Here is a 25,313-nt window from a genome sequence, read left to right on the forward strand (position 1 = left end):
GCTCAAATGTTTACATTTCTCTTGGTGTACAATAGTCTAAATACTTGCTCAACACCGCAGGGAACTTGTCTCTTTACTCGTTTGAAAAGGGCGACACTGGGGCTTTAATGTTTCTTTGGAGCAGTGAGGCTCCAAAATCATGGTTGCAGCTGTCGCCGTGGTCCTGCTACGCTCTGCTGTGCCCTGCTATGCCATGAACTACTACAAACTACTATTTTTAGTCACTGTTCATTCTCTTTTACTGTGTCTGTTTTTGACACCGCCTACCAAGAGCCTGGGTCTGTCCGAGGTTTCTTCCTATTGGGAGTTGTTGCGGTTATACAAGGATTGGACCCAAAATGCAGAGATGAGGACAGCAGGCAGGGAACATCAAAAACAGGGAAACAGCACAGGGGACAACTCACTGGGAATATCTGGCGCAGGACTGGAACGCAGACACAAACACCACAAGACCAGGGAGAAAACTAGGAAATAAAAACAGGGAGGCAGAAAAAAAAGGGGGAAATAATCACAACAAGACCCCAACCCATGACGGGGAGTTTTTCCTCGTGACTGTCGCACTGGTGCTTGCTCTGGAGGGAACTACTAGAACTGTTAGGGTTGTAAATTGTGATGTCTAGACCTACTCTATCTGTAATGAGTACCGAGATAACTCTTGTTATGAATTGATAGTATGAATAAAATTGAATGTTATCAGTAACAACTGTGTCAGAATATCTGCTGTGAGAAATGCATAGTGCGTTTATAGGTAACAAACTTAGGGAAGACTTACATTTGGGTGGCCAGAAACAGAATGATACTGTTCTGTGACTGCAGGGTGACATTGCTAACTGCTAACTGCTAACCAGTTCACCATCCGACGTAGCCTCGCACTGCCAGAACGATCTCCCCAGCACTGCGGGGTGCCAAATGTTTTTTAGTTCTATGGCCTCACCAAGACCCGCCCTGGGACAGCGGATAGGACCTGTGCATGTAAGCATGGACGCCTGGCTAATAGCAGTGTGTGAATGCTATTGAAGGCCGGGTGTTGGCGTGACCATAGTAGGAAACAAATATCGTCTACGGGGTAATCAGAGTAACAATGTAATGCTGTGTTAAACTCGTTTTCGCTTCCCCCAAGTGGCCATGACATCAATTGCAGGTTTAATGTGATTGGTTTCACCTGTGCTATTCCTGCTGTCGATAAAGTCTGTGAATGTGATACATTTGGTAACAAGAGTGCTCCGATAGCCTACTAGCAAGATTACCTTACTAAATAAAGATCCATTCACTATGTGGCATGTAAAGTAAAAGATGAACAGGTTTTAGAAGATGGAATAAAGAAAGAAATGGATGCTCATCAAACATATCGGTATATAACGCCTGTCAGTTTAGAAGGAGAAAGATGTGTTGTGTGTACAAACTCTAATTTACATGAAATGCCATGAGTTCGTGAAGACACTAGGTGGTGCCTCAGCTCAGACCCCATCACTTCACCAGTGTCACAGACTGTGATGACGGCCCCTTGTAGACCCATATAAATTGAAGCAATAAAGTGTGCACATTTCCATAATGGTACTGGCAATTACTATCAGTCTTGTAATTAAATTGCAATAAAAAATAAAAATCACAGATGAACGCTCATTGGATGCAATTTCGTTGAAATCTTTATTCAGAAAAAAACATATTAACATTATTTATAACTGTCCATTTGACAATTTTGTCATCAACATACATTAACACAAAAATATGTGAATCAACATTAGTTTGGTCAGGACGTGGTGGAGTGAAATTGACACACAAAAAAAGAAGAAATAAAATAAACTGTTCTCTAAAAATAAGCTTCTGAACACCAGTAATCAGTGAGGAAGGCTGAGGAGATTTAGGTACCATCTCTCTGCTGTATATTTGGAGGCAGTCATCGATAGATGATCAAGTCCACAGTCTGTTTAAGAATGTAAAAAAAAAAAAAAAAACTCATACATGCCAATAACAGAGTCAATATATTTAGACACCATTTTAGGCCCTTAGATCTTTTTTTCTTTTAGAGAACAGCATTAATGAAAACATTCCCCAATAGTCTTGGTTCGCCGTTTCAGTCGAGTAGAAACTGATTATTGGACGGCTTCATTCACAATGTCCATGTAAGTGTATGAACCGAACACTGGTAAACATGCTTCCATGTCCAAAGACACAAATAAAAGTGGGCGAGCTCTGTCATCTATGGTTACTCGTGCTGCATGGGGCCCCGGGGCCCCTGAAGCCTTTGTACAGCTGAGTCTAAATGGTTAAGAAGGCAGCCAAGTCAGTCAGTCAATTTAAAAACATCTAGGCTAAATTGGTTTTACATGCAGCATCTTTTTGTTTGATTGTTGAAATTACTTAGTTCATTTTTTAAGTGTTTGTGTTGTTGTTGTTGCTTCATTTGAGTTGTATTTAACGGCAAAGTAGCACACGACATAGCCCTAGACCAGAAGCAGAACCAGAGAGTACACTAATGACTGAAACACACTGTGTGGAGCAGATATGAGTCCTCATATTAGGCCATGGTGGAACTTCTGCTTCTATCTGCAGGACTGTAAATGTTTTACCTCACTGAACACGGCCCAGTGGAGCTCAGAGGAGTCTGGGTTCGCTTGGGTTACGGGGAGGGTCCTGAATTCATTCTTGCACATCCCACAGATCATTTTAAATAGCCATTCTCATCATAAGCGCCATCATTAACATCATTTTACAGGAAGTTACAAAAAACAGAAGATGCGGTAGCTGATCTGAAATCAAACAAACAATAAGTTACATAAATGCCCCATTTTCGGTCAGTTACGCTGGTTGACAACCACAAAGGGTCGTTACACAAAACAGTGGGCAAGGGATAAGAATAGGCATCGCTCGAGCACACAAATACAGAAAGGAGAGGATGTGGAGGAGGTGGTGGAGAAAGAAAAAGTCTGAATAACAAAAAAGGAAATAGAAATGACAATTATGTAAACATCTCTCCAGTCTGGGGGGGGGGGGGGGGGGGGGGGGGGGGTATCCCCTTAGAAGCTGAGCTGTAGCAATCAACACGCCATCAAGCCCAATCCAGAGTTTAACAATCAGGAAATCCACAGTTTGGGCAATTTTGCAATCCATAATCCACTGCGTAATCCAGCCTGTTCCCTTTTCTAGCCCTTTCTAGGTCCTTTAAGTTCTGGGAGGCTGGGGGGAAGGAGGTGAGGGAGTGTGTCAAAGAGTAGACCTAGAGGTGTGTGTCTGTGTGTGTGTGTGTGTGTGTGTGTGTGTGTTTATGTGTATGTGCATATTCCTGTGTGTGTATGTCTGTAAATGTGTACATTCTGGCATAGCTGTGTGTTCAGGTGTAAACTTGTTTCACTGTAGACATCCCTTTATTAATGCATCTCAGAGTTGAGTTTGTCCTGGAAGATGTACAGGTTGTTGGTGGCGGCGATGGCGATGATGTTCTCATTCGGGTGCCAGGCAGTGTGGAGGATCTTCTTGGTGAAGTCCAGGCTGTCCACGCTGATGTCGTCTTTTCGCCGCTTTCCCCCAGCGGCACAAACCCGCCGCGGCTTCAGGACAGCCCTGGGTTTGCTGCTCTCCCTCGACGCCTCCAGGGTCACGTCGCGTTTGGTGTTCCGGTCGAACATGCGGAAGAAGTTGTTGTAAGCTCCGGTCATGATCACGCTGAGAAGAGGAGAGAAAGGATCAGTAACTACAATGCGGAGACATTTATTCTCTTATCCCTCTAAAGTGTCCTCCTAAGAGCTTTTTTGGCTTCCTTAACTTCCTGCATAGCGCTTCCTGTTTCAGCTTAGCATGCTGCTTGGCTGGTGCAGGGAGCATTATCGAGAGCGGAGCCATCAGCACTAAGCATAACTGTATTTCCATTCGTTGCAATAAATGGTAAAATCTGTGACAAGAGTGTTTCTGACATAAATTGGAAAAACTCACCTATCAACTGTTTGCATGTTCTCATCTTGGGACATTTAGTTGTCATTAAGTACAGAAACACAAAAACACTTTCGGACACTTCAGGTACCTGTCGGAGCCGTTCCAGGCACACTCAAACTTGTCAAAGATGCAGTCGTTTTCGTAAAGGGAACACAACTTGCTGCGAAGGTAATCGTGAACCTGGAGGAATACACACACACAAACACACACACACACACACACACACACAAAGATATGTTTCAGTGCGTCCAGCACACAGCTGCTTCCCTCTCAAGGAGTTGACTCTTGATGTTAACTATAAATAGTGTGAGCGGAAGAAACATACACACACATACAAAGCTCAGCACAGACAAAACACATTAAATGTGGGCAAGTTGTAACACAAACCTCCCTGAAGGCAACTCTAATGAGAAACAACACCAGCCCTCAGCAACATGAGGACCATGAGTACATTTTAATCTAAACTCCTTTTCCATATCAGTAAACCTCTTAAAATCCAAACCCACCAAGGGCACAATACTACAGACACACATGTGAACACACTCACTCACTCACTCACTCACTTTCATTGCACATGCCTGTGCCAGCACCGTGATAAAAAGGGGTTGAAATCTACACCTTCCTCCAACCGCCGTGCTCTGCATTAAGTCCCCTATTTTCCCATTCTGCATAATGTTGGCAGTCGCCTAGCAATCAATAAATGGTCAAGCTAAGGTCGGCTCACGGTTGTACATCAAACCAGATGACATTTTTGTTTCCCCCTATAGGACTTTCTGCTCAGGGTGAAATGATACAGTGTCAGCTGCATGATTCAGAGTACAGTCAGTGCCTCATCCCGCTTGGATTTCTGTGTGTGCATTTTTCATGTTCCAGGAGGAATGAGAGTGCAAATTTACCAAAATAATGGCAGTTTAGCCCATTCTTCTCTCCTGCTGTTATCACACTATCCTCACATTCTCTCCCAAATCCTCACCCCTCTTCTCCCTCCATCCACCCTATTCCTCCCTCTCCGTGCTGCATTGCAGATCTAGGTGTAGGGTGCTGTGTAAGATTTCCCTCCTTGCCGATTCACTTGATGAGTGGAAGCTAGGCGGACTATTAATAGCTCCAGTGCGTCTTGGCCTCCCACTTCTGGTTGCCTCACTGGCCCTCACACGTCAGGCAGACACACACGCCCGCAGCAGGAATACTAAACACACACTGAAAAAAGGGGTTGATAAATATGTCTACTGCACATTCATGTATAAACAGAAGCTGGTGTGGCCTATATTAAACACTTAGACTTGACACATGACATAGTACATTGAGTGTGGATGCTAGAAAGATAGCATGCAAAAATAAAAATAAAATGCTGGTCAGCTTAGTACTTAGTTTTGTATGAGTACATTTTCAACACCATGTCAATAATGATAATGTGCTGTCAGTTTGTGTTATACACCACACAATTAACACACACACACACACACACAATCGAATGCATCTAGAGATTATAGTCCAAAATGTTGGCCACAGTGAGGGTTTCTGGTGATTCTGCACTGACATTAAGAACAAATGCATTTTCTGGCTCCTAATCAATCCAGTTATCCTTAAAAGGTTTTTGGAACAGAAAGTTCTATGATTCTGAAAGACAACTGTCTTCCAGTGATTCATGTTTTTCTCCAATTATTCATTTTTCTAGGATGACAATGCCGTCTTTCAGTAAAGGAACACTTAATCACCTAGTGGTGATTTCAGTCACAAACACGTTTTAATACAAACAACTCTTCCGTAGAGTTGGGTAGAAGAAACTCTGCTTAGAGAACTGTGTGAGATTCAGTGGGCGACAAATTAAAGAAAAGGCCAACATATAGTGTCTTAGTAAAGTGGTGGCTTGAATGCTGTTTTTTCTCAAGCCCAGTTCAGACCCACGATTTGTGACGAGATTACTTGAAACTTGCAACGAGCCGGTCAAACAAACTTTTGCTGTGACTGCGCAGATGAGTGGATTCAAAAGGAAACATGTTAATGCTTCCTGGACTACTGATCAATTCACCTTGCCCAGAGTTGTTTTGCTCGTTTCCAGGAGGAATATCATCATAGCAGCTGAGCCTGAGAGAAAACATTCATTCTCTAAATTGTGATTTTTACACACACCTGGTATGTCTCCAGGGGCTTGCTCTCCATGTTGAGGTCCCAGACTTTGGCAGTCAGGTAGTCTCTGGTAAGCAGGTAGCGACCGCTGTGGCTGAACTTGACGTCCGACACAGAGGAGATGATCTCAGAGAAGAAGGAGCGGGCGCTGGGGTCCTCGGGCTCCTCAAACACTGAAGATGGGGGGACAGGGAGAAGAGGGTTGTTAAGACAGATTCCACCGAGAAACACAGTGTGTCACATAATGATATGTGTGTCTCTTTTTCTCATTTAAACAGATAAATTAATCTCTCAGATGAGTCTATATGTTGACTGTAGTCTATGAGGCAGACAGACCAGACCAGTGTGTTTATGGCAATGCTTCTGTGTATAAACAGCACATTTCAAGAAGTATAATAAAATGTATTCTACATAAAAAGAAACCTGGTAAATGCGGGCATTTCTCACTAAATATCACATAACAGAAATGAAATCCCTTGACGCTTGTTGTGGTGTTCCACTGAACACAATGTGCAGTGTTCACTGAAGAATTACTGTCCATTAAGTACATCAGATTTATGGGTAAACAAACCTTGTTCTGTAATAATGGACCTGCAGTTGAAAAGAATATTATTAAATGATGACAACATGTTCCAAAGGAGACACATTATGCTCCTAAATTGTAAGGAAATCAAAACTTTGAACACTTTATTTTTTTTACATTCCAGTAAATGAACACAGCTGATGCAGGTCACAGTTCATTAACATTAAAAATTGAATATACAGTGTTATCAAAACACCACTACAGAACACAGTCCCTGTTCTTAACTACATAACCACGCATAAAAAAAGCAAATTAATAATGATATCCCACTATGATGAAATAAATATCGTCAAGTCTCAAGGTTGATTTCAACCGAGAAATGAAATGAAAAGTGATGGGATCCTCAAAGGGATTGCAAATAGTCCTGCAGGGGAACATGAATGTGTGTAGCAAATTTCATGTCAATCCATTCAATAGTTGATGAGATATTTTACTGAAAAAAAAACAAATGCAAATCTCGTGGTGGCCCTAGAGGAAACATCAGGGGATCACTAAAGTTATAAGGGTCCATCATCTGGGAATTAAGGATGTCTGTACAAAGCTAAGTTAAAAGCATGAACTGTATATGGAATGTATTATGCCTGAAAAAAGGAGGACATTCATCTAAAAACATAGTTTATGCTTTGAAAAATCTTCAGCAGCTGAATTAAGTTTCTCTGATTTGTAGTTCATGAGCCAAAATGTGCAAAACCGCCAGTAACACATAATGTTGTCATATGTCTCCGTCGAGCAGGTTTACTCACATTTGGAGTGTTTGTCGCACAGCGCTGCTTCTCTCATGTCACAGAGGCGCAGGGTGCCTTTGCTGCTGCTATAGACAAACAAGTTACAGTGGTGGGGGTGAAACTCAGCCGCTGTGATCACTTCTGTCAGATCTTCCATGTTGACTGGCTTGATGTCCACAATGTCTGATAGAAAGTGTTGCTCAGGAAACAACAAAGAGAGTCAGCTTGCCAGGACCGGCAGTTTGTTTTAGCCTGAACTGTTTTACTTGCTAAAGTCAACCATACATACTGTATACATATTCATTCATCCTTTTATAGATACTATAGTCTATAATTTCCATACAAAATAAAAACATAAGTCTGCGTGTGCATCCATAACCATAACAATGTACATAATTTACAGAGGAAATAAAGCAAACCTATTTAAATATATCTTAGGGGGATTGCTGAGAGTAAAGTAATTCCATATTCAAATAAATTGTAATCTCATAAATCCTGTCTGGGTCATGGATGTGACTGCACTGTGTCCTATTGAGCTGGATTAGAACTCAGAAAGGGGCTGAAAGATTTATGCAGCCTTTGAATTATTCATTAAGCTACATTTTAACTCCTCAAGAATAATATTCCCCTCCCCCAACACTGTGTGCATTTTTTTTTACAACGATGTGGGATTTGCAATGTGGGAGTTTGTGCGGCGTATGTGTTTGTGTGTGTGTGGGTAGGGATTTATTATTGAGCATGTAGAAGCATATATGTGTTAATGTAAGCATTTGTGATCTGTGTCTATGTGCTTTAATAAATCTATTCCTGCTTTTATATGTTTGTGCATGTGCACTGATGTATGTTTGTCTTCTCTTCTCTTCACTATGAATGTACACCACAACCCACAAAGGATACTGAAGCTGCGGTCGGTGATGTCCAGATGCCAAAGGTTGATCCTCAGGTCATCAGCTGACATGTAGGTCATATAGTCGGAGTTGACGGAGATGGAGTTGACGTGGTAAGTGTGGGCATTGGCGAACACTCGCCGTGGACTCACCTCCACCATCAGGTCCATGGGCATCAACACCGGCACCTTACATGAAAGATTGAGCAGACATCACATGTAACTGCTTAGGAGACAAAGATGGTCAAGATACAAAAAGTAGATAACATTTAAATCATTTCATTTGTATCATGATATTTAATATATTACTTCCTTTGAAATCAATAACACATTACTGTTGCAACCCCAACTTGCTTGTTTGATCCTATCCCTAAGATCAAGAGCAGGAGTCAAAACTCATTTGGCTGCAATTTCATACCTTGACATTTGTATCAATGTAACAATTTCCTTGTCAATACATGATTTACATTTGTATTCACAGCGTAAATGTGCTCTACTTGCATACTGCACAGTGGGATTACTATCACCATACACATACACGTGCTCAGCCCTCTACAGAGAAGGACATACTATACATGCATACGCATACACGGACATACACTATGTACAGAATACCGAAAATTCACCACAAATAGTAGTACAGATGTGTTACTGCTCTGGACAGCTGGGAAAAAAAAGAGTATTTCTCCTCCCTAACAATCCCCCCCCCCCCCCCCCCCCCCCCCCCCCCCCCCCCCCCCCCACATATGCACACGTGAACCATTGTGCTACTGACCCATTTTTGCACATGCAAACACATCTGTACCCACTGACCCAGTTATGTTGCACATCCTACTGCATTTATGAATGTTTTAGTGTCTGCAAGAGACAGACAGACAGATAAATCGATAAATAAATAGATAGATAGACAGACAGACAGACAGAGATACTGTAGATAGACAGACAGACAGAGATACTGTAGATAGACAGACAGACAGAGAGACGGACAGATAGATAGATAGATAGATAGATAGATAGATAGATAGATAGAGATACTGTGGATAGACAGACAGACAGAGAGACAGATAGCTAGATAGATAGCTAGATAGATAGATAGATAGATAGATAGATAGATAGATAGATAGATAGATAGATAGATCTGTTACTTGTAGGGAGGTGACAGTAGAGATGTCCTTGATGCGACCCTCCTCATCCTTCAGGTTGTATCCCTCCGGCCTTTTGTCTCTTTCACTCACCTTCCACAACTTAATGGTCTTATCTGGGAATCAGAAAGGGCTATTAAGCAATCAGATGACAATCTATTTAATCTGAAAGTGTAACAAGGTGCTTGTTGATGGGTTACAAAGCTGGGGGTCTGGTGATCTTAAATCAGATGTGATTAAACATAGAGTAGACTATGGAATTCCGTCTCAAATTTGAAAGAAAGGTTAAAATCTTTAAAAAAACAAAAGCAAACAGATGTTTTAGGATTTTTAGCATGAAGACACAATCAACTCAGGCACTTGAACCCAAAATAAATGATTTTCAGTTTTTTATTTAATGCTAAACGACAGTGGGCACAACTGGAGCGGTAAAACTCAAACTACAGTCTGCATTACCAACAGTCACCTGAGCTAAACAGTTCACATCCCCTGCAAAACTCACTCCAAGCAACACAACATGTCTCAAAACAATCCTGACTGAGACAACACACACTGTCACTCAGAACACACTGAGAATCAAAACACTAGCATCAAACATAATCTTTTCTTTTACTTTTCATCTTTACAGTTCGAACAATTTGAGTGACTTCACACTACTCAATAGTTTCTTTGAAGAAAAGATATAGATTTTATAATATACTCATTTGTATGTAAGGTAAACAAGAAGGAACAAAAATCTGCAGTTTGCTTCAATATAGTATTTAGTTTTTTTCCCAGTGATTTAATAAATTACTAAAGGTACATAACAGTAACAAAGAATGGTGTTACTAATCCTGCCTCTCTGCAGCGTCATGCAGCAAGATTTTGTCATCACATTGAATATCTGCATTATCTCTAAATACTAATGAATGTGGTGTTTCCATTGCTTTCACCTCCATTACTTTCTGAAAAACAGTAAGTACACAGTTTTAGTGTTTTTCACTTCTTTTTTTTATAGCCGTGTATGTAACCTCAGACATCTTACCTGGACATCTTTACTTGATTCTTTCACACAATACAGTGTATAATTGTTTAATTCTCATGTTGTGTTTGGTCTCTATATAAATAGCTGCTTAGGCTTTTGGCTAAAATTACAATCAGTGTTTGATAGGCACCAGACTGAAATCTGTTCTGTTTTGAATGTGTGGTTAACAGTTGTGACAGCAGTGTGTTTGCACTCAAACAAAGTGCTGTAGATCCACAGTGTTGTGCAGGTGGTGGTTGAGGTCATGAGATAAGTGTGTAGAGATTTGAAAACTGTGTTCAAGTAAGGAAAAAGGAACTAGAGTTTGGTCCACATGAACTGCCGCTGTGCAGATTGTAGTTACTTTGACTCCAGTTGTGCCCACTGTTGTTTAGCAATCGAAAAAAACTATAATAGACAAGATAATCCACCACACTCCAAATTGTCAGCTCTAAAAGACAGTTTGGACCCTGAAACTAAATGAGCAAACAGCGAGGTTTTGCTTTATCAACACTGACAAGACACGGAAAGTCTCTGTATTTTATTGATAAAACAACAGCAAGCTTCCCACTAGCAGCATTACCCAACTGCTGAGACAGGTCTTACATTTTTCATTCCCTCAATCATAAATAATATAGTACTTAAATAAATCAATAACAGGGCGCTCTGGGAAAAACTATAGCTCTTCCAATATAGTCATGAACTCAGAATGTAAACTGATGATGGGGCCTCTTATTATCCAAGGCAAAAATACTCCTAATGCATTACAGAAATGTGATGCAACACAAGCAGCAACTCTTTCCTTTTATACGAGGGAAAATCTGCATATTGGCCGAAGCAATTCAAATAATTTAATTTCCACCGCCCCGCCATGCCCTTCACTCTGTCACACACTTGTTAAGGGAGAACAATCGTAACTCAGACGTGACATAATCATTCAAACTGGTTGAAGAGAAGTGTTTTCCCATAAAATATGAACAAGCACGTCAGTGCTTCCACATTTTCCTGGATCCTCTAAGATGCATGTGTGTGTGGGTACTCTCACCATTGGTGGAGAGAAGGAACTGTGCGGCATTCTGCTGAGGCAGCCATCTGATCTTATTGATCTTCTCCTCGATCTCCAGACTCTTAAGGTAGTCGAACTCGGGCTCATGACTCTGGAAGGTGCTGTAGACATTGTACTCGCCCTGGGAGAATGGCTCACTCTTGCTCTTTGAAAAGAAAAGAAGGTACATGGAAATGTAGGGAGAAAAATCGGGCCGGAGCCATCAAGCCGTTGCCTTGATCAAGAGAAGAAATAGAATGGCATCTTCCGACATAGCAGCAGTATCAACTATTTCTCAATCAATCAAGACAGTAGCTGGAGGGAACGGTGTGTGTTCATTCAGGGACTACAGGTGGAAATGAACAATTGTTGCTGGAACCTGGCCTAAGACATATTCCCTTGTATTACAAGTTTAATGATTATTTGTGCATTGTTCCTGTTTAAGATAATGTGTGTGTGTGTGTGTGTGTGTGTACCTCAGGTTCTCTCTGAAAGATGACCACTCGGCCTCCCTTATCCCCTGTGGCCAGGAGCTCTCCGGTGTGGTTGAATTCAACAGTGGAGATGATATCAGCTGGGGAGAGACCGACACAGAGAAAGATGGAGGATGAGAAAGAGAGATGTAGCATGAGAGGAAACAGGAGAAGAATAACCATTATCTAATTGACCACCCATCTTCATTCATCTATTTATCTGTTTATCTTGCTCTAAATTGTTAAATTAAGTCAATGCATTAACATGTACTGTAAGTGGATTAAGATATGCAACTGATGTGTAGATTAAAAAACATATTTGGTCATGATTACAAATATTCTGCAATTGTGTGTAAACTTTCAGAGAACGTTCAGATTAACCAGTACATATTAGCCCATCAAAACATACAAAAAATCCGACACACACACACACTCACACACACACACAGCTGTATACCATTAGGCACAGGTGTTCCAGTGTGACACATTCAAAGTGACACATACTATGACGCATCCAGTACACAACCATGTCACTTAAATTCATTGTGTTCGTGTAAGTGTAAAATCATCTGCGTAGTGTCTGAGGTGTAAACAAAACTATTTAAATTAGTGACTAAATAACACTCAAAGATACTTCTTCAGGCAATTAATTTGCATATTTGCGACAATGTCCCCCATCACTAGCTCGATGTCCCAAAAACAACAACACAGTTTGGCTCAGTGACAACACTGTAATATGAGTAAGCACGTTACTTAGCAGTTACTGGCTCAACAACCGTCTTGCATCACACATTACACCGAATGTAAAATAGAAAGCACTTGTGGGTGGGGTGTAATGAAGGGGCATGCCATTGCAATATCTGAAGCTGAAGTCTGGTTTAAATTTGCATTGTAATCTGCTCCCTGCCCTTCTGTCTTCATATCCTTACCTTAACTTTGTACAGCAGATTTAAGTTTCATTTCTAAATATCTATTTGCGGAGACAGAGCTGATCAGGAGGGAGAAACCAGATTGGGGGTGGTTAAAAGTCTTTTAAAGTAATTTTAAACTCAGGCTCAATTAAAAAAAGAAGCGGTATGAGAGGATGTGGCTAATCTTGTATGAAGCCATGTAAAAGTTATCTCAAGTCATCTTAAACTACAAACTAGTCACACTAGGCCATGATTGAATACATTTAAAAATCCACTATCATATAAATATTTGATGTAGGCCTATATTTTGACCGAATATGTCATCTTTCATGCTTCTCAGTCACCCTAAACCTAATTTATTTCAACAAAACAAGTACTCAAGTAGTCAGTTTAGCAGCAGAAGTGAACTGAATGTTAAGCTCAGTTGTGCAGTTTCAAATCTGTGGTTGGACTTCACACTTGCCGTGTTAATGCCAGACGGTTGCTGGTGATGTAGATCGCCATGCCAATGGCCATTGTTAAGGAAAAACTCGTGAAGAAAGTTCGGGAGACTTGTGACTTACACAGAAGCATTCTAAAAACACTCAATTAAGGAGACAAAGAGGCAGGCAGTACAGTTTAACCCTAATGTTGTGTTATTGTGCAGTGCCGTCCCAACTCTCTGAAGTTCCTGTCTTCCTGAAAGTGCATTTAAACTCGCCATTACGTTTAGCTGAATCCCTAAAGAAAACAAAGATAATGCAGGCGCTGAAAACACAGATCCTAAAGCCTAGTTCAGCCTATCTCTCTCTCTGGGAAGTATGCTAAAGTGTGGCTTGCCCACCAACCGCCAAAAGGAGACAGTCCTCCTGAGATAAAACATTCTCTTATCATGTAGCTGCCTATGAAGATCCCTTGAATCTGTATAGACAAACAATTATACATAAAGAGTTTGGTTATTAGAGACTGGTCGAATATTCTTGTCCCCTGACCTGTGACCTATGAATGACCTGATGTTGTCATATAAGCTTTCCCTTAGTCTCATCACACCACAACATGGTGTTTCCATGTTCCACCACAGCCTTTAATATTGTCCTCAGTTTGATTCTTAAGCTCTTTTTTTAATCAAAATGTATCAATATGTTAGAACATACTGCATTGTGATACAGAACTGATTTAGTTTTCAGACTGACCAAATCCGTTAATTACTAATAAAGCTACTTTAAAAAGGAAGAGTTATTGCCTTCCTGGAGTCCTGTCATCCACCAGGAGGTTAGGCAACCAGCAGAGACTCCACCAAGTTACTGCATCAACTATCTTTGCGCAGTATCGCTTACTGCACCTTTAATTAGTGAACTTTAGAGGTGCTGGAAGGCAGATTTTTTTTTAAATTTAGATAGAACTAGGCTAGCTGTTTCTCCCTGTTTCCTGTCTTTATGCTAAGCTAAGCTAACGGACTGCTGGCTGTAGCTACATATTTAGCTTACATACATGAAAGTGGTGTTGATCTTCTTGTTTAAAGTTGCAATAAGCAATGCTGCGCAAAGATTGTTTTGAACAGTAATTCAACACTTCTTATTAGTATTCTTCGGTCCTTTTCCTATTTTGCTGTTTCTGTGCAAAGTCTTCTTGTTGATAACTCCTGGCCCAGACGGCACATTCACATATACACAACATGTCTTGTGGTTGCTTCGATGAAAGTATCCCAAAACCATTTACAGTATAATTGCTTGCAACTGCATGTAACTTGTGCAACTTACTGTGTTGGTGACCTAGCATTCCCAATGAACTAGCACAAGGAATGTCTGATGGAACATAAAAACTGGGCAATGTCGTGTTTTGGACTGAAAGCTACTAATTGCTTAACGTAAATGTATAAACCAAGGCAACACAACACACTACATCAATAAAAAGGTGCATTTTGACTGACCTATTGATATAACCACCAAAGCAGTCCTATCTCACAGATTTCTATACAGCAAAACCTTAAATCTGCTAGTTCAATACAAAATAATCAAAAATGTCATATTTAACATTTCAAAATAATTTCACGTCAAATGCTGTACCCCACTAAGTCTTCAACAAAGGAGTCCACTGAGCTCAGTTTTTTTATTAGAAAAGAACATGGTCCTTAATAAACACTGACTGAAATATAACATTGTGGAGAGAGTATTTATTGAGAGTTAGAGTCATTCAAAGCTGTAGTGTTGGCTATTTGTGGTGGCCTTGAGAAAGAGAGAGATTTTATGATGAGGGGAGGCAGGGACTGCTTCTCAATCTCTACACTAACACAACCTATTTCACCCCATTCCCCACAAACTTCATGTATTACTGGTTGCTATTATTTTTCCACCAGCCACTGCACTGTTTCTTGATCTCTGCATCTGTATTACCTTCTTTATTATTCAGTTTCAATTTCTTGCCTCTATTTAAGGCTCTCTCAATTCCCCCTCTTCTTTCTGGTTGTCTATCCATATTCATCTCTCTCTCTCCCTCCCCCACGGCACTCTGCTGCTTGGCTGTATGTTAGCTTGTACGTAGTAGTGGTGGTGCTGCTGCTGGTGGTGGAAGAATGGATGGAAAGGATGGAAAGGGAGGTGGAGGGAAGAGGAGTTGGGGCGGTGAAGGGGGCTTTCGGTGAGCAGGGGTTGTCATGGTAACAGGATGAGCCAACCAGTAGCAGGGGTTCTTGTAACGGTTAACCGTATATGGCAGTCTGGTGAAGAAGGAAGTGGTATTCATAAATCCAATCCTCGCAGGAAGAAGGAGCGGGTTAAAATAATTATGGCGTCGCAATTTGTTTCACTTACAAACAATGCTAAATTGAAACCAGGAGATTGAGTAGACACTATGGTCCAAAGGGAGGATATGCAGGTAGGTAATGCACATACTTACACATGATGGCACTCATTCAAAAACAGACCCCTACACATGCAGTGAAATTCACAAACACATATACACGCACACCAGGCAGCTTTGAATGCACACACAGGCGCATGGTGATGCACAGCAAATGTGTGGGCGCACCAAACACATTTAAAGATAACTGTGTCTCCACTCAGGTCGCACAGAGAAAGAGCTAAGCTCAGCAAAATCCACAGGAGCGGCACACAAAATAGCTGAGTAACGCATGGAGCACAAACTTTGCTCTCTCATCCTCTGGACCTGAACCCTTTTTCTCTTTCTGTCATTTTCTTTTTTACAATCTTTTTCACACACACACACACACAAACACACACACACACACGTCTCTCTGATGTTCTTTATTAAAAGAGGACTACATAAAAATAAAACAACAAAAAACACTTCAGAAACAAGCATCATCATATGCGTGAGTGCGCTGTGGCTGTCTTCCAAGAAGCACCACTGGCAAGTGTGTGTGTGTGTGTGTGTGTGTGTGTGTGTTACGCTGCCATGCTGTTAGTCAATATAGTGTGGATCTGTGTGTGCTGCTACAGTATTTCAAGCTAGCTGTGTCTGTCTCCCACAGACAGTCCATTAGCATCAGCAGGCCTGTCTGACTCATTGCCACACTGCAGGAACTGGAGGAACACACTGTGACCGCACAAGCCTGCGCCCACACTTACAGTACATATCAACAGAAAACAGCACACAGACATGAATGAACCCAATAACACAAAATACCATAACAAATATTGATGAACACCAAACACACCAACACTCAAATGCACTGTGAGTTGTTTCCAAGGACAGCTACTCCTCAGCGATAAAGAGATGAAGGGATTAGTTGATCAATCTATTTGTCAATCAACAGAAAATTCATCTGCAACCGTTTTCATAATTGATTTTATGATAAAACACTCTTTAATATAACTTCTCTATTGCGAGGATTTGCTGCTTTTAAGTGTAAGCAAACTAAATACATCGTTCTGAATGAAAAGGTTAACAAAACAAGCAATCTAACGATATTACTTGGGGCTTCATATTTTTTTTCCATTATTTTCTGACATTTCATAAAACAAAATAAAATTAATCAAAAAGGTGAATTAAATGATTATTTTAATTGATAATTGTTATTTTGAACCATAGTCTAGAATCTTAATCTAAATATTAAGGTTAGTGCTCTTCTGTGGCCCATCTGAGAGGAGAGGTGGAAATGAGAGAGGGAGAGGAAAGGAAATAAGAGGAGAGGAGATTTATGGGATAGGTGAAGGCGGTGGCGTAGATAGAGGGAGGTGGATTTCCTTATTTCCTTTTATTCTACAGGGACAGAGACAGGAGCAGGCGCTCTACAGTCTCAATTATAGACATCTTAGGACTGGGTAAACACAGACCATTAAAGCCAAGCCAAATACACACACTCCTTAAAAGCGAGGACAAGCCACCGCTCAGCAGGAGATGTGTGTATGTGTGTGTGTCGGCGGGTGTGTGTGCATGCTGCAGCTCAAGCACCCCGCATTTCCTGTGTACGTGTGCACAAGTGTGTATACTCAATTACCCTGCAGAGAAATAAACTGGTTGGAGGGAGAGGAGGGAGAGAAGGAGACGAGGGGCGAGACTGCCGGAGGGAGACGTTAAATTGATCCCTTTCCTGCAGTTTTGGAGTTCTCTGTGAAAAAGCTGGTGCATGTGTTAGTGTTAAAGGTTCACATGTGTGGAGAGGACTGATTTAAGCTCAGCACAGCAGGGAATCTGCCATTTCTCCAAACACACATCGGCACAATGGAGCAGAGCTGGTGTGAGCCTAATGGTTATGGACACAAACAAATGGAAAACACAAACCAAGCCAGCTTTAGTGCGTGTGAAATACAACTGGAATCCTGCTTTGCCTCGCTGCAAAGACATCTTCTAGCCGCATGAATTCTCAAGGCTGCAATGTGTAATTCATTGTTGATTTAAAAAAAAAAAATCCATTTTTTTTCCCCAACAGATTTGAGCAGATCTCATCCAATACAACCTCGGCCACACCAAATGTGTCAAAACCTCATAAATACTGCATGTTATGCCAAATCCCATATTCAGAAAACACTTGCCCCTTTTGATGCTGCCACTCTTATCTGCACAGATGGCGCTGAAACAATTAAAGGCAGGGTTGGTAATGTTCAAAAGCTAGAAAGATTTGAAAGTAGCATCCCTTCCCCCTGCTCTCGGGGCCCCGTCCTACACGGAGACTCGCGTGAGCACTGCTGCGTCGCTGCTTCAGAGCAGGGCGGAGAAAGGGATGCAATTTTACTTCATGTCTAATTCCCCGGTAACAAACGGTAGCAAACACTTGTTTATCATACCAAATGTTTAAAACAAACATGACTGCTGTTAGCAATGGGACAACAAAATGCATTTAGCTCAGGCTCGTACACGGGAGGGGTACAGGGTGGGCCTTTAACAGGATTACAGTGGCTACAGATGACAGATCTTTGTCGTACTTATTCTCAAAGCCCATCATTTATGTATTGCTGTCGGGGTGTAAAGACAATTTTAAACAATATATAAAAGAGTGTATACTGGAAATAGTTACAAACCCTGCCTTTAACTAGTTTAACTATCGATGGAAAATGATTCTGCAATGACTGTGATATGTGATGAAGTGTTGGCATTTGTAAGAAAATCCTAAAATTTGGTTCCACCTTCTCAAAAATCTTTAATTATAGGTCGCCGTAGTGCAAGGTTTGCTTGACAAAGAATGACATCATCACGTCATCCAGCACGTCCAGCGCAAAGGCTCCAAAAGTTGTTGTGCCGTTCTGTTGGGAATTTTTGTAACTAGGCATGTGCTGCACTTTCCATTTCAACATGAATGGCTGGGAAGACTGGCCACGCAGGTTTGCCCGGGAAACATTTGGAATAATTCTCCATGTACAGACCACAAAAACAGTCCAATGTCTTTAATTCCATGGAAAAAAAGAGCCTCCATACTGGGAAAAGAAGGGGTATTTCGCCAGAGGGTGTGAAAAAGAAGAGAGATTGCTTTGTTGAGAGGCGGACAGTTATTTTGACTTTAAGGTGAAAACATTTAGCGGGTGGTTTGCCATGGATGTGTTTATCATTGTTGCCAGGCAGTGTATTTTCATTTACTTCTACTTCTTCTCTACTACTTCCAGCTTATTTTGTTTATACACCCCCTGGAGTTTCGGAGAATACTACAATCAATGCGTTGATCATAAACATCTCATCTAACTTGGGTGCCATCTACAGAGGCCCCTGCTACAGTGTCTTGTATATACAGTACTCAGTATTGTGTCAGTTGAATGGGTTTGGCTGCTCAATACTATTCATTCCTCAAGTATTCAGTACCAAGCAAGGCTTTATTGAATCTCCAGATTTTTTTAAAGGGTTTGGCGGGATGTCCGAGGTGACAAAATCAGCAAATAATCAGTAAACAAGCCGAGTTGGCCCTCCGAGCTAATGCTCGCTAAATACTGTAGCCGGGTTGTAACTAAAAAAAAACAAAAAATGCTGAGGCTACGTATTCTGAACCAGCGTGAACCAACAACAGCGCATAACGCTACAGGTTCACTTGTTCCATTTCCAACATTGTAATAAAAGCCCAACTTAAATTCACTGAGAACATTTCCCTAAGAGGCAACCCAATAAAATAAATGACTTCTATGCTAACAACATTTTTGCCAACACTAGATATCAAACAAAAGCCAGTAAGTTGCTGTGATGCCTCTCTTCCTCCGGCAGCTGCCTCTGTCTCAGTTGGACTCACACAGCCGCTTGCTGACATGCTCACTGAGTGGATGGGACAATGTGACGTAGTAGAATTTTACCCTGGAAAGCAGTGTAAAAGGGATGCTTACTCTGACTCGTTAGACCAGAACAGAGGATTGTCATTTGGGGGTCATGAAAGTGTTGGGAGCTCATTGGTCTGGTCTAAAATTAATATTTGACTTTTAGGAGACAGCCCTACAAACTAAATACCTTTGGATTGCTTCTCAGACCAAACAAGCAGTTTAAAGGCTATGAGAGATTGCCATTTTTTTTTTACTATTTCCAGACACGTTATTGACCACGCAATCAACCAATAAGTTAAGAAAATAATCGTCAGAATAATTGATAACAAAAAATTGTGAGCTGTAGCCCTACGTGCCTGTACAAATAAATGTCTGCAAAGTGTATTTGGGTTAAGCCAGATTCTTTGCATGTTTTGTACATGACTTCATGCGTGTTTATTGAGGTAGATTTAAGATAGACGCTTTGAAGGAGACAGGGTGACGTCTGCCCAAACTATTTTAGGAAATCAAAGCTCATACACACACACAATCCACACTGAAGCAGGCAGACTGAGACAAAAATAAAGAGGCAGGTACAAAAATAGAGACACAAAAAGGATGAGGCACACAGACAGAGACAAAGTGATGTGTAAGATATTATTAACACTCAGACTCAGGTGAGAAACCTCACCCTACTCAAATTACTGGCATACTTAATGGCAAGCACACTCCATCAGAACACACACAGACACACACACACACACACAAACTCTCAAATCTCACGCTGGGGTTATGTGGCACAACTGTGCGACACAGGTACGACCTTCGGGATAGAAGAGGATAGAGCACACACCTTCAGTGTAAGAGGCAAACGGCTCGGGCTCCAGAGAAAGGGTAGTGATGTCGGAGCACAGGACCTGGATGGGGCTCAACATCCTGGGGGAAGACTCCAGGGTGGAGAGGGATGGACAGGATGGGCGGAGCTCTTCAGGCTATAGCCAGGAGCAGCCCTGCAAGAGGAGCAAGTATGGAGGGAAGGGAAAGGAGGGAGAGAGGCAACAGGAAGGAGCAGAGAGTAAGGAGGGAAGGACCAGGGAGGGTGCATGGGGTTAAGGGTAGGGACTGAGTTACTGCATCACCACATCTGGCCATGAGTACTCACCAGAGAAAAATTGTTGATAGCGTATTAATGATTATTCTGTATCTATACAACATGATGTATTTGCGTGTCGGGTTTGGCAGGAAGGCAAGACGTGCAGGATGGAGATAGATTGACAGCTTGTGGGACAGAGTCTTAATATGTTTTAGTAAGCCTCTTCCGAAAGGATGTTTTGCAGGGGAATGTAACAAGAAGCTGAGATAGCTCTCACATTTTCCCAGAGATGATTGACAATTAGAAAGGAATTTTTATTCCTGCCACATCAATATTAAGTGCTGTCCTAGTCTTGCCTTTACATATTTTTATCCATATTAAGGACAGACCCAGCCCCCAGTCTTCAAGGTCTGTTTGTAAACTGAGCACGTTGGGTTTCGTTTTTTAATCTGTCAGTTCAAATGTCAAACATAATGACATCTGCTCATCACAGGTTTCCAAAGTCCAAAGCAATTCACAAACTCCCAAGTGTGTGCAAAAACTACCGTTCAAAATGATATAATAATATGATTATAACAATTAATTATATAATCATTGGATAAAATTAAGGCATGCAGGTTAATATAATTGTTGGACATGCTGCAATCAGCAAATGTTTAGAATTTTTACTTTTAGAGTTACATATACAATTTATATTTTCACATATTTGTTGTTTGTGTAATGTAAAATGTTTACCATTTAGGTGCACAATAATTATGAGTTATAATTGCGCTTGCATTATTTATGAAATGGAATCAGAAATAAAAAATGCATTGACAAAAACAAAAATAATGTATTGCAATATAGAATTGATGTTATTATTTCTTTATCCATCTTTGAACCCAATGCCGCTCCAGTCGGAGGTGAGGGTTTAGCAAAGGGAGATGTTGGGGAGGGCAATAGAAGTGAGGTGATGGGAGTAAAAGATGGAGGGAAGAAGAAAAGGGAAGGAAGTTAAGGTAGAGGGAGGTTAAGCATGCCTCCCCTGTAGGAGTTAAAGGGCGGGGGAATCCCCACGGGAAGATCTACACACACACGCACACACACTGGTATGTATGCACACACATATAAACACACACAAACCCCTTGTAGACAGACACACACACACACACACACACACACACACACACACATACATACATACATAGACCTTTGCAAACAAAAAGACACACAGTATACACTCAAAAACACAGACATGAATATGAATGCAACACAGGCGAAACATTTAAAAAAATGGATACACACAGGTGCTTACAAAATGCATCCAAGCATAAAATCCCATGCACCACCACCACCTCTCTCTGTCTTTCTCTTTAACACACACACACACACACACACACACACACACACACACACACACACACACACACACACACACACACACACACACACACACACACACACACACACACACACACACACACACACATACAGAGGCACATTGTGTTTGAGCAGCCTTTAGAGCACTGTTGGATAATTGTTTGGCAGACACGCTACTTCAGCACCGGGCAATGCTGCGAGTTGCATTAGGGGACCGATGAGGAAAGAGTGAGAGAGGGAGGTAGTGGGGGATGAAAATGGGGAGGACGGGGGATGGGGTGAACATTGAGGAAAGGTGAAGGGGGTTGGAGTGAATGTAGAAGAGGAGTCAGGTAATGAATCATTTTGTTTTTGTGACAGGAAATAATCTGTTTTTGGTATTTAGGGGAATTGTTGTGGGATTGATTTTACAGCATGATTTCTACAACAATCTATTTTCAGGCTGTCTATGTGTTGCACAGTCCTTTCAGACCAATAGTGTTCACTGGTGTGTCCATCTTGCCGTGAGCTCATCAGCAATTCACCCTGAATAATGTCCGTCTGCCTGAGATGTGTGGAATAATTAATACTGCCATTATTGTGGGTGGTGACAACTTGTCAATCATATCGGCCAAGCGTGAAAAGCAGCATGTTTGTCATCACGGAATGTTGCTATGGCAATGATGGATGGTAGTGATGGATGTTAAGACTATTTTTCTTCCACTAGCTCATCAAAATCCTTTTCTAAAACGGACAGATACACATAATGCTCAAGAAAATACTGTATGTATAAAAAAAGTCAAACATGCGTAGAGATATTCTTCAATCTTCTCAGCAATAAAATATTTTGAATGCACACACAACCATTTACACAATCAACAGGCCACACTACAGGTCTCCCCCTCACTACAGCATGTGCTTCTGTGTGAGGGATATTATATTACAGCACAGACACAGCAAGCATAATTCCATTTCAGCAGGAATACGAGAATCACAGATGAGCTCCCAACACATTCCTGACCCCCAAATCATTTGTTCTGGTCTAACAATAAGCTAATTGAAGAAATAGGGTTATAACCCATCTTTTTTTATAAAACAAACCAAAAAAATGAATTGGTTTGCACAACACCCCCTGAACCCCACCCCCCCACCATCCCCAAGCCCCCACAGAAACAGAGGTATAGACACCACACAGGCCAAATCAATTCTTCTCTGCAGTGTTACAAAACTGTTACACAAGGTAAGAAAGTGGTTCCAAAAGCATAAATACAAAAAACACAGACATGAAAGGTGCAGGACACAAAACAAATAGAGCAGAGATAAAGAAGAGGGAAGAAGGAGAGGAAAAGTCGCCCAGAGATGGCTTATTTTTAAGCCGTGTTTTGCTTCCTAGTTCTTGTTGCTCGGTCTGCAAATCTATCTGAACAACCCAGAGCTTACAGAAGATTTAGGAAGCCGTCCTGAGCTTGTTTTTGCATACAGACATATTGTCACACATATACACTTTGTCACACACAAACACACACACACACACACACACACACACATTCCAAAAGTCCCATACATAGGAACACGCTCATGGGGGCACACTTAAACATACAGTTTGCAAAATTAAGACAAATGCCGCTACCTCTGTCATGGTCTTACCTTCAGTCACATAGTTGTGGTCGGGGAGGAAGCCGCGGTGGTTGAGCGTCGGGGTGGCGTCAGTGTCTTCGCCCATCGGCGGGGCTGGGGAAAGCGCCCGTCTTGGTGGGGCGGCGTGGTGGTGGCAGATCGGTGGTGGAGGGGGTGGTGGGGATTCCGGTCAGCACAGCGCCCATACTTTTGCCCGCAGACGCCACCTCAGCACAAGGGCGCAGAGCCGGGCATCCTATCCTTAACTAAGGAGGGAGTGGGCCGGTCCCGTGGAGGGATGGGTGCGTGTAGGAGTCCACACAACTGCTTCTGAGAGCCAGCTGCAAACCTGCAGGAGGAGAATTATTTGAAAACAGTTCAAAAACTACGATGGGTGAGATCGTTCCCTCTGCAGTTGCAGAGTCCAGGTGTGGCCTGACCAATTCTCCTCTCGCAAACACACACAACATACACAGCTCTGTGCTCTCAGAAATGGGTAAAGTCTCTACTTGTTAATTCTCCAAGAGAAGGGAGGAGATAAGGAAGAGGAGAGTGGGGGGAAGGGAGAGAGGGATGAGCAGAGCCCCTGGTTGGTGTATCTGCAGTGCTGCTGCAGTAAAATCACACTCAGGGACACACATATACAGCGGGACAAACACTAACTCACCTACACACTCGGCAGCTTGTGGGTCAGATACTCCTCGGTGGATCCTCCATGAATAACGTCTCTCTCCTCCTCTGCGGGTAACTGTCTCTCTGGTTTCTCGGCTGTTCCAGGATGAGGAGGAAAATCCTACTGGCCCGTTCCGTTGCAGTCTGTGCTCTGGCGTATGTATGAAAGGCAGAGTGAGAGGTAGAGAGAGGGGGGAGGAGAAGAGGGGTGGAGGGGGGAGAGAGAGAGAGAGAGAGAGAGAGAGAGAGAGAGAGAGAGAGAGAGAGAGAGAGAGAGAGAGAGAGAGAGAGAGGGAGAGGATCTTTCTTGCTGCGCTCGTACGTGTGTGGGATGCAACAGAGCAGGCCCGGCCTACTCCTGGGCGCAGCCAATCATCACAGAGCTGAGATCTGCCTGATCACTGACTGCAGGTGATTAAATATGATAAAGAAACAGAGAGGTATATAGTGGGTGGCAGAGTGAAAGTGGCAATCTCTTATAGGGCTGTGACTAATGGAAGAGAAAGCGGAGCGAGCCATAGAGAGAGTAAGAGTAGAGTAGGATTGTTTCACTTGAAGGCTGAATATGAACCACTACTGTGACTACTAGAGGATTCACCCTGAGACAACATTAAATTAGCACCGACAACTAAAACACACACACATTTTATTAGCAGAATCTGTATGCAAGTCTGCATAGAAGGTAGTTTCTTTTTATTTTGTTTATTAACTTAGAGCAGTTTGATGTAATTATATGATCTGATCAAGTTATCGTTCTATGAATTTCTGTAGGTCAACAATTGAGAAATCTGGAAAATACCGTTTGCTTGTCTTAGCATAAAATCTCAACTTTAGTGTTTGCAGAGTAAAAAACAAGCTATAACGTGTTAAATATCACACTTTAGAGGTTTTGTTTGGCAAATTATGTTACCTTTGGACAGAGCTATGCTAGCTGTTTCCATGTTTCCAGTCTGTGCGCTAAGCTAAGTTCAGGGTCCTCTGGCTCCATCTTCATTATTAATGGACAGACATGAAAGTTACATTAATCTTCTTGACTGTCGGTAAAAATGAATTAGCGTAACTGTTCCTTTAGTGATTCCAAACCAAATATAATTATAAAACTTTATTATTAC

At 41.8% G+C, this 25,313-nt stretch overlaps 1 protein-coding gene across 5 annotated transcripts; it reads right to left on the reverse strand.

The window, feature by feature from the left end:
* Nucleotides 1-1,628: 1,628 nt before the first annotated feature.
* On the reverse strand, nt 1,629-24,407 carry LOC117951460 (serine/threonine-protein phosphatase 2A 55 kDa regulatory subunit B gamma isoform). 5 transcript variants are annotated; one of them, XM_034883162.1, is made up of 13 exons: nt 24,201-24,385; nt 23,560-23,878; nt 22,046-22,127; nt 20,335-20,491; nt 11,921-12,018; nt 11,445-11,610; nt 9,400-9,512; nt 8,266-8,443; nt 7,387-7,551; nt 6,064-6,233; nt 4,019-4,110; nt 3,303-3,663; nt 1,629-3,253 (listed from the first exon to the last, which is right to left on the reverse strand). In XM_034883162.1, the coding sequence occupies exons 4-12, from the start codon at nt 20,414-20,416 to the stop codon at nt 3,369-3,371; spliced, it is 1,359 nt and encodes a 452-aa protein (XP_034739053.1). In that variant the 5' UTR covers nt 20,417-20,491; nt 22,046-22,127; nt 23,560-23,878; nt 24,201-24,385; the 3' UTR covers nt 1,629-3,253; nt 3,303-3,368. The 5 variants fall into 5 exon arrangements, with proteins under 5 accessions (XP_034739053.1, XP_034739052.1, XP_034739051.1 ...); XM_034883161.1 differs by lacking the exon at nt 22,046-22,127 and having other exon boundaries at nt 24,197-24,407; XM_034883160.1 differs by lacking the exon at nt 22,046-22,127 and having other exon boundaries at nt 1,629-3,249.
* Nucleotides 24,408-25,313: the final 906 nt, after the last annotated feature.

This window comes from Etheostoma cragini, chromosome 10 (genome assembly GCF_013103735.1).
Source record: "Etheostoma cragini isolate CJK2018 chromosome 10, CSU_Ecrag_1.0, whole genome shotgun sequence".
NCBI classification, from domain to species: Eukaryota; Metazoa; Chordata; class Actinopteri; order Perciformes; family Percidae; genus Etheostoma; species Etheostoma cragini.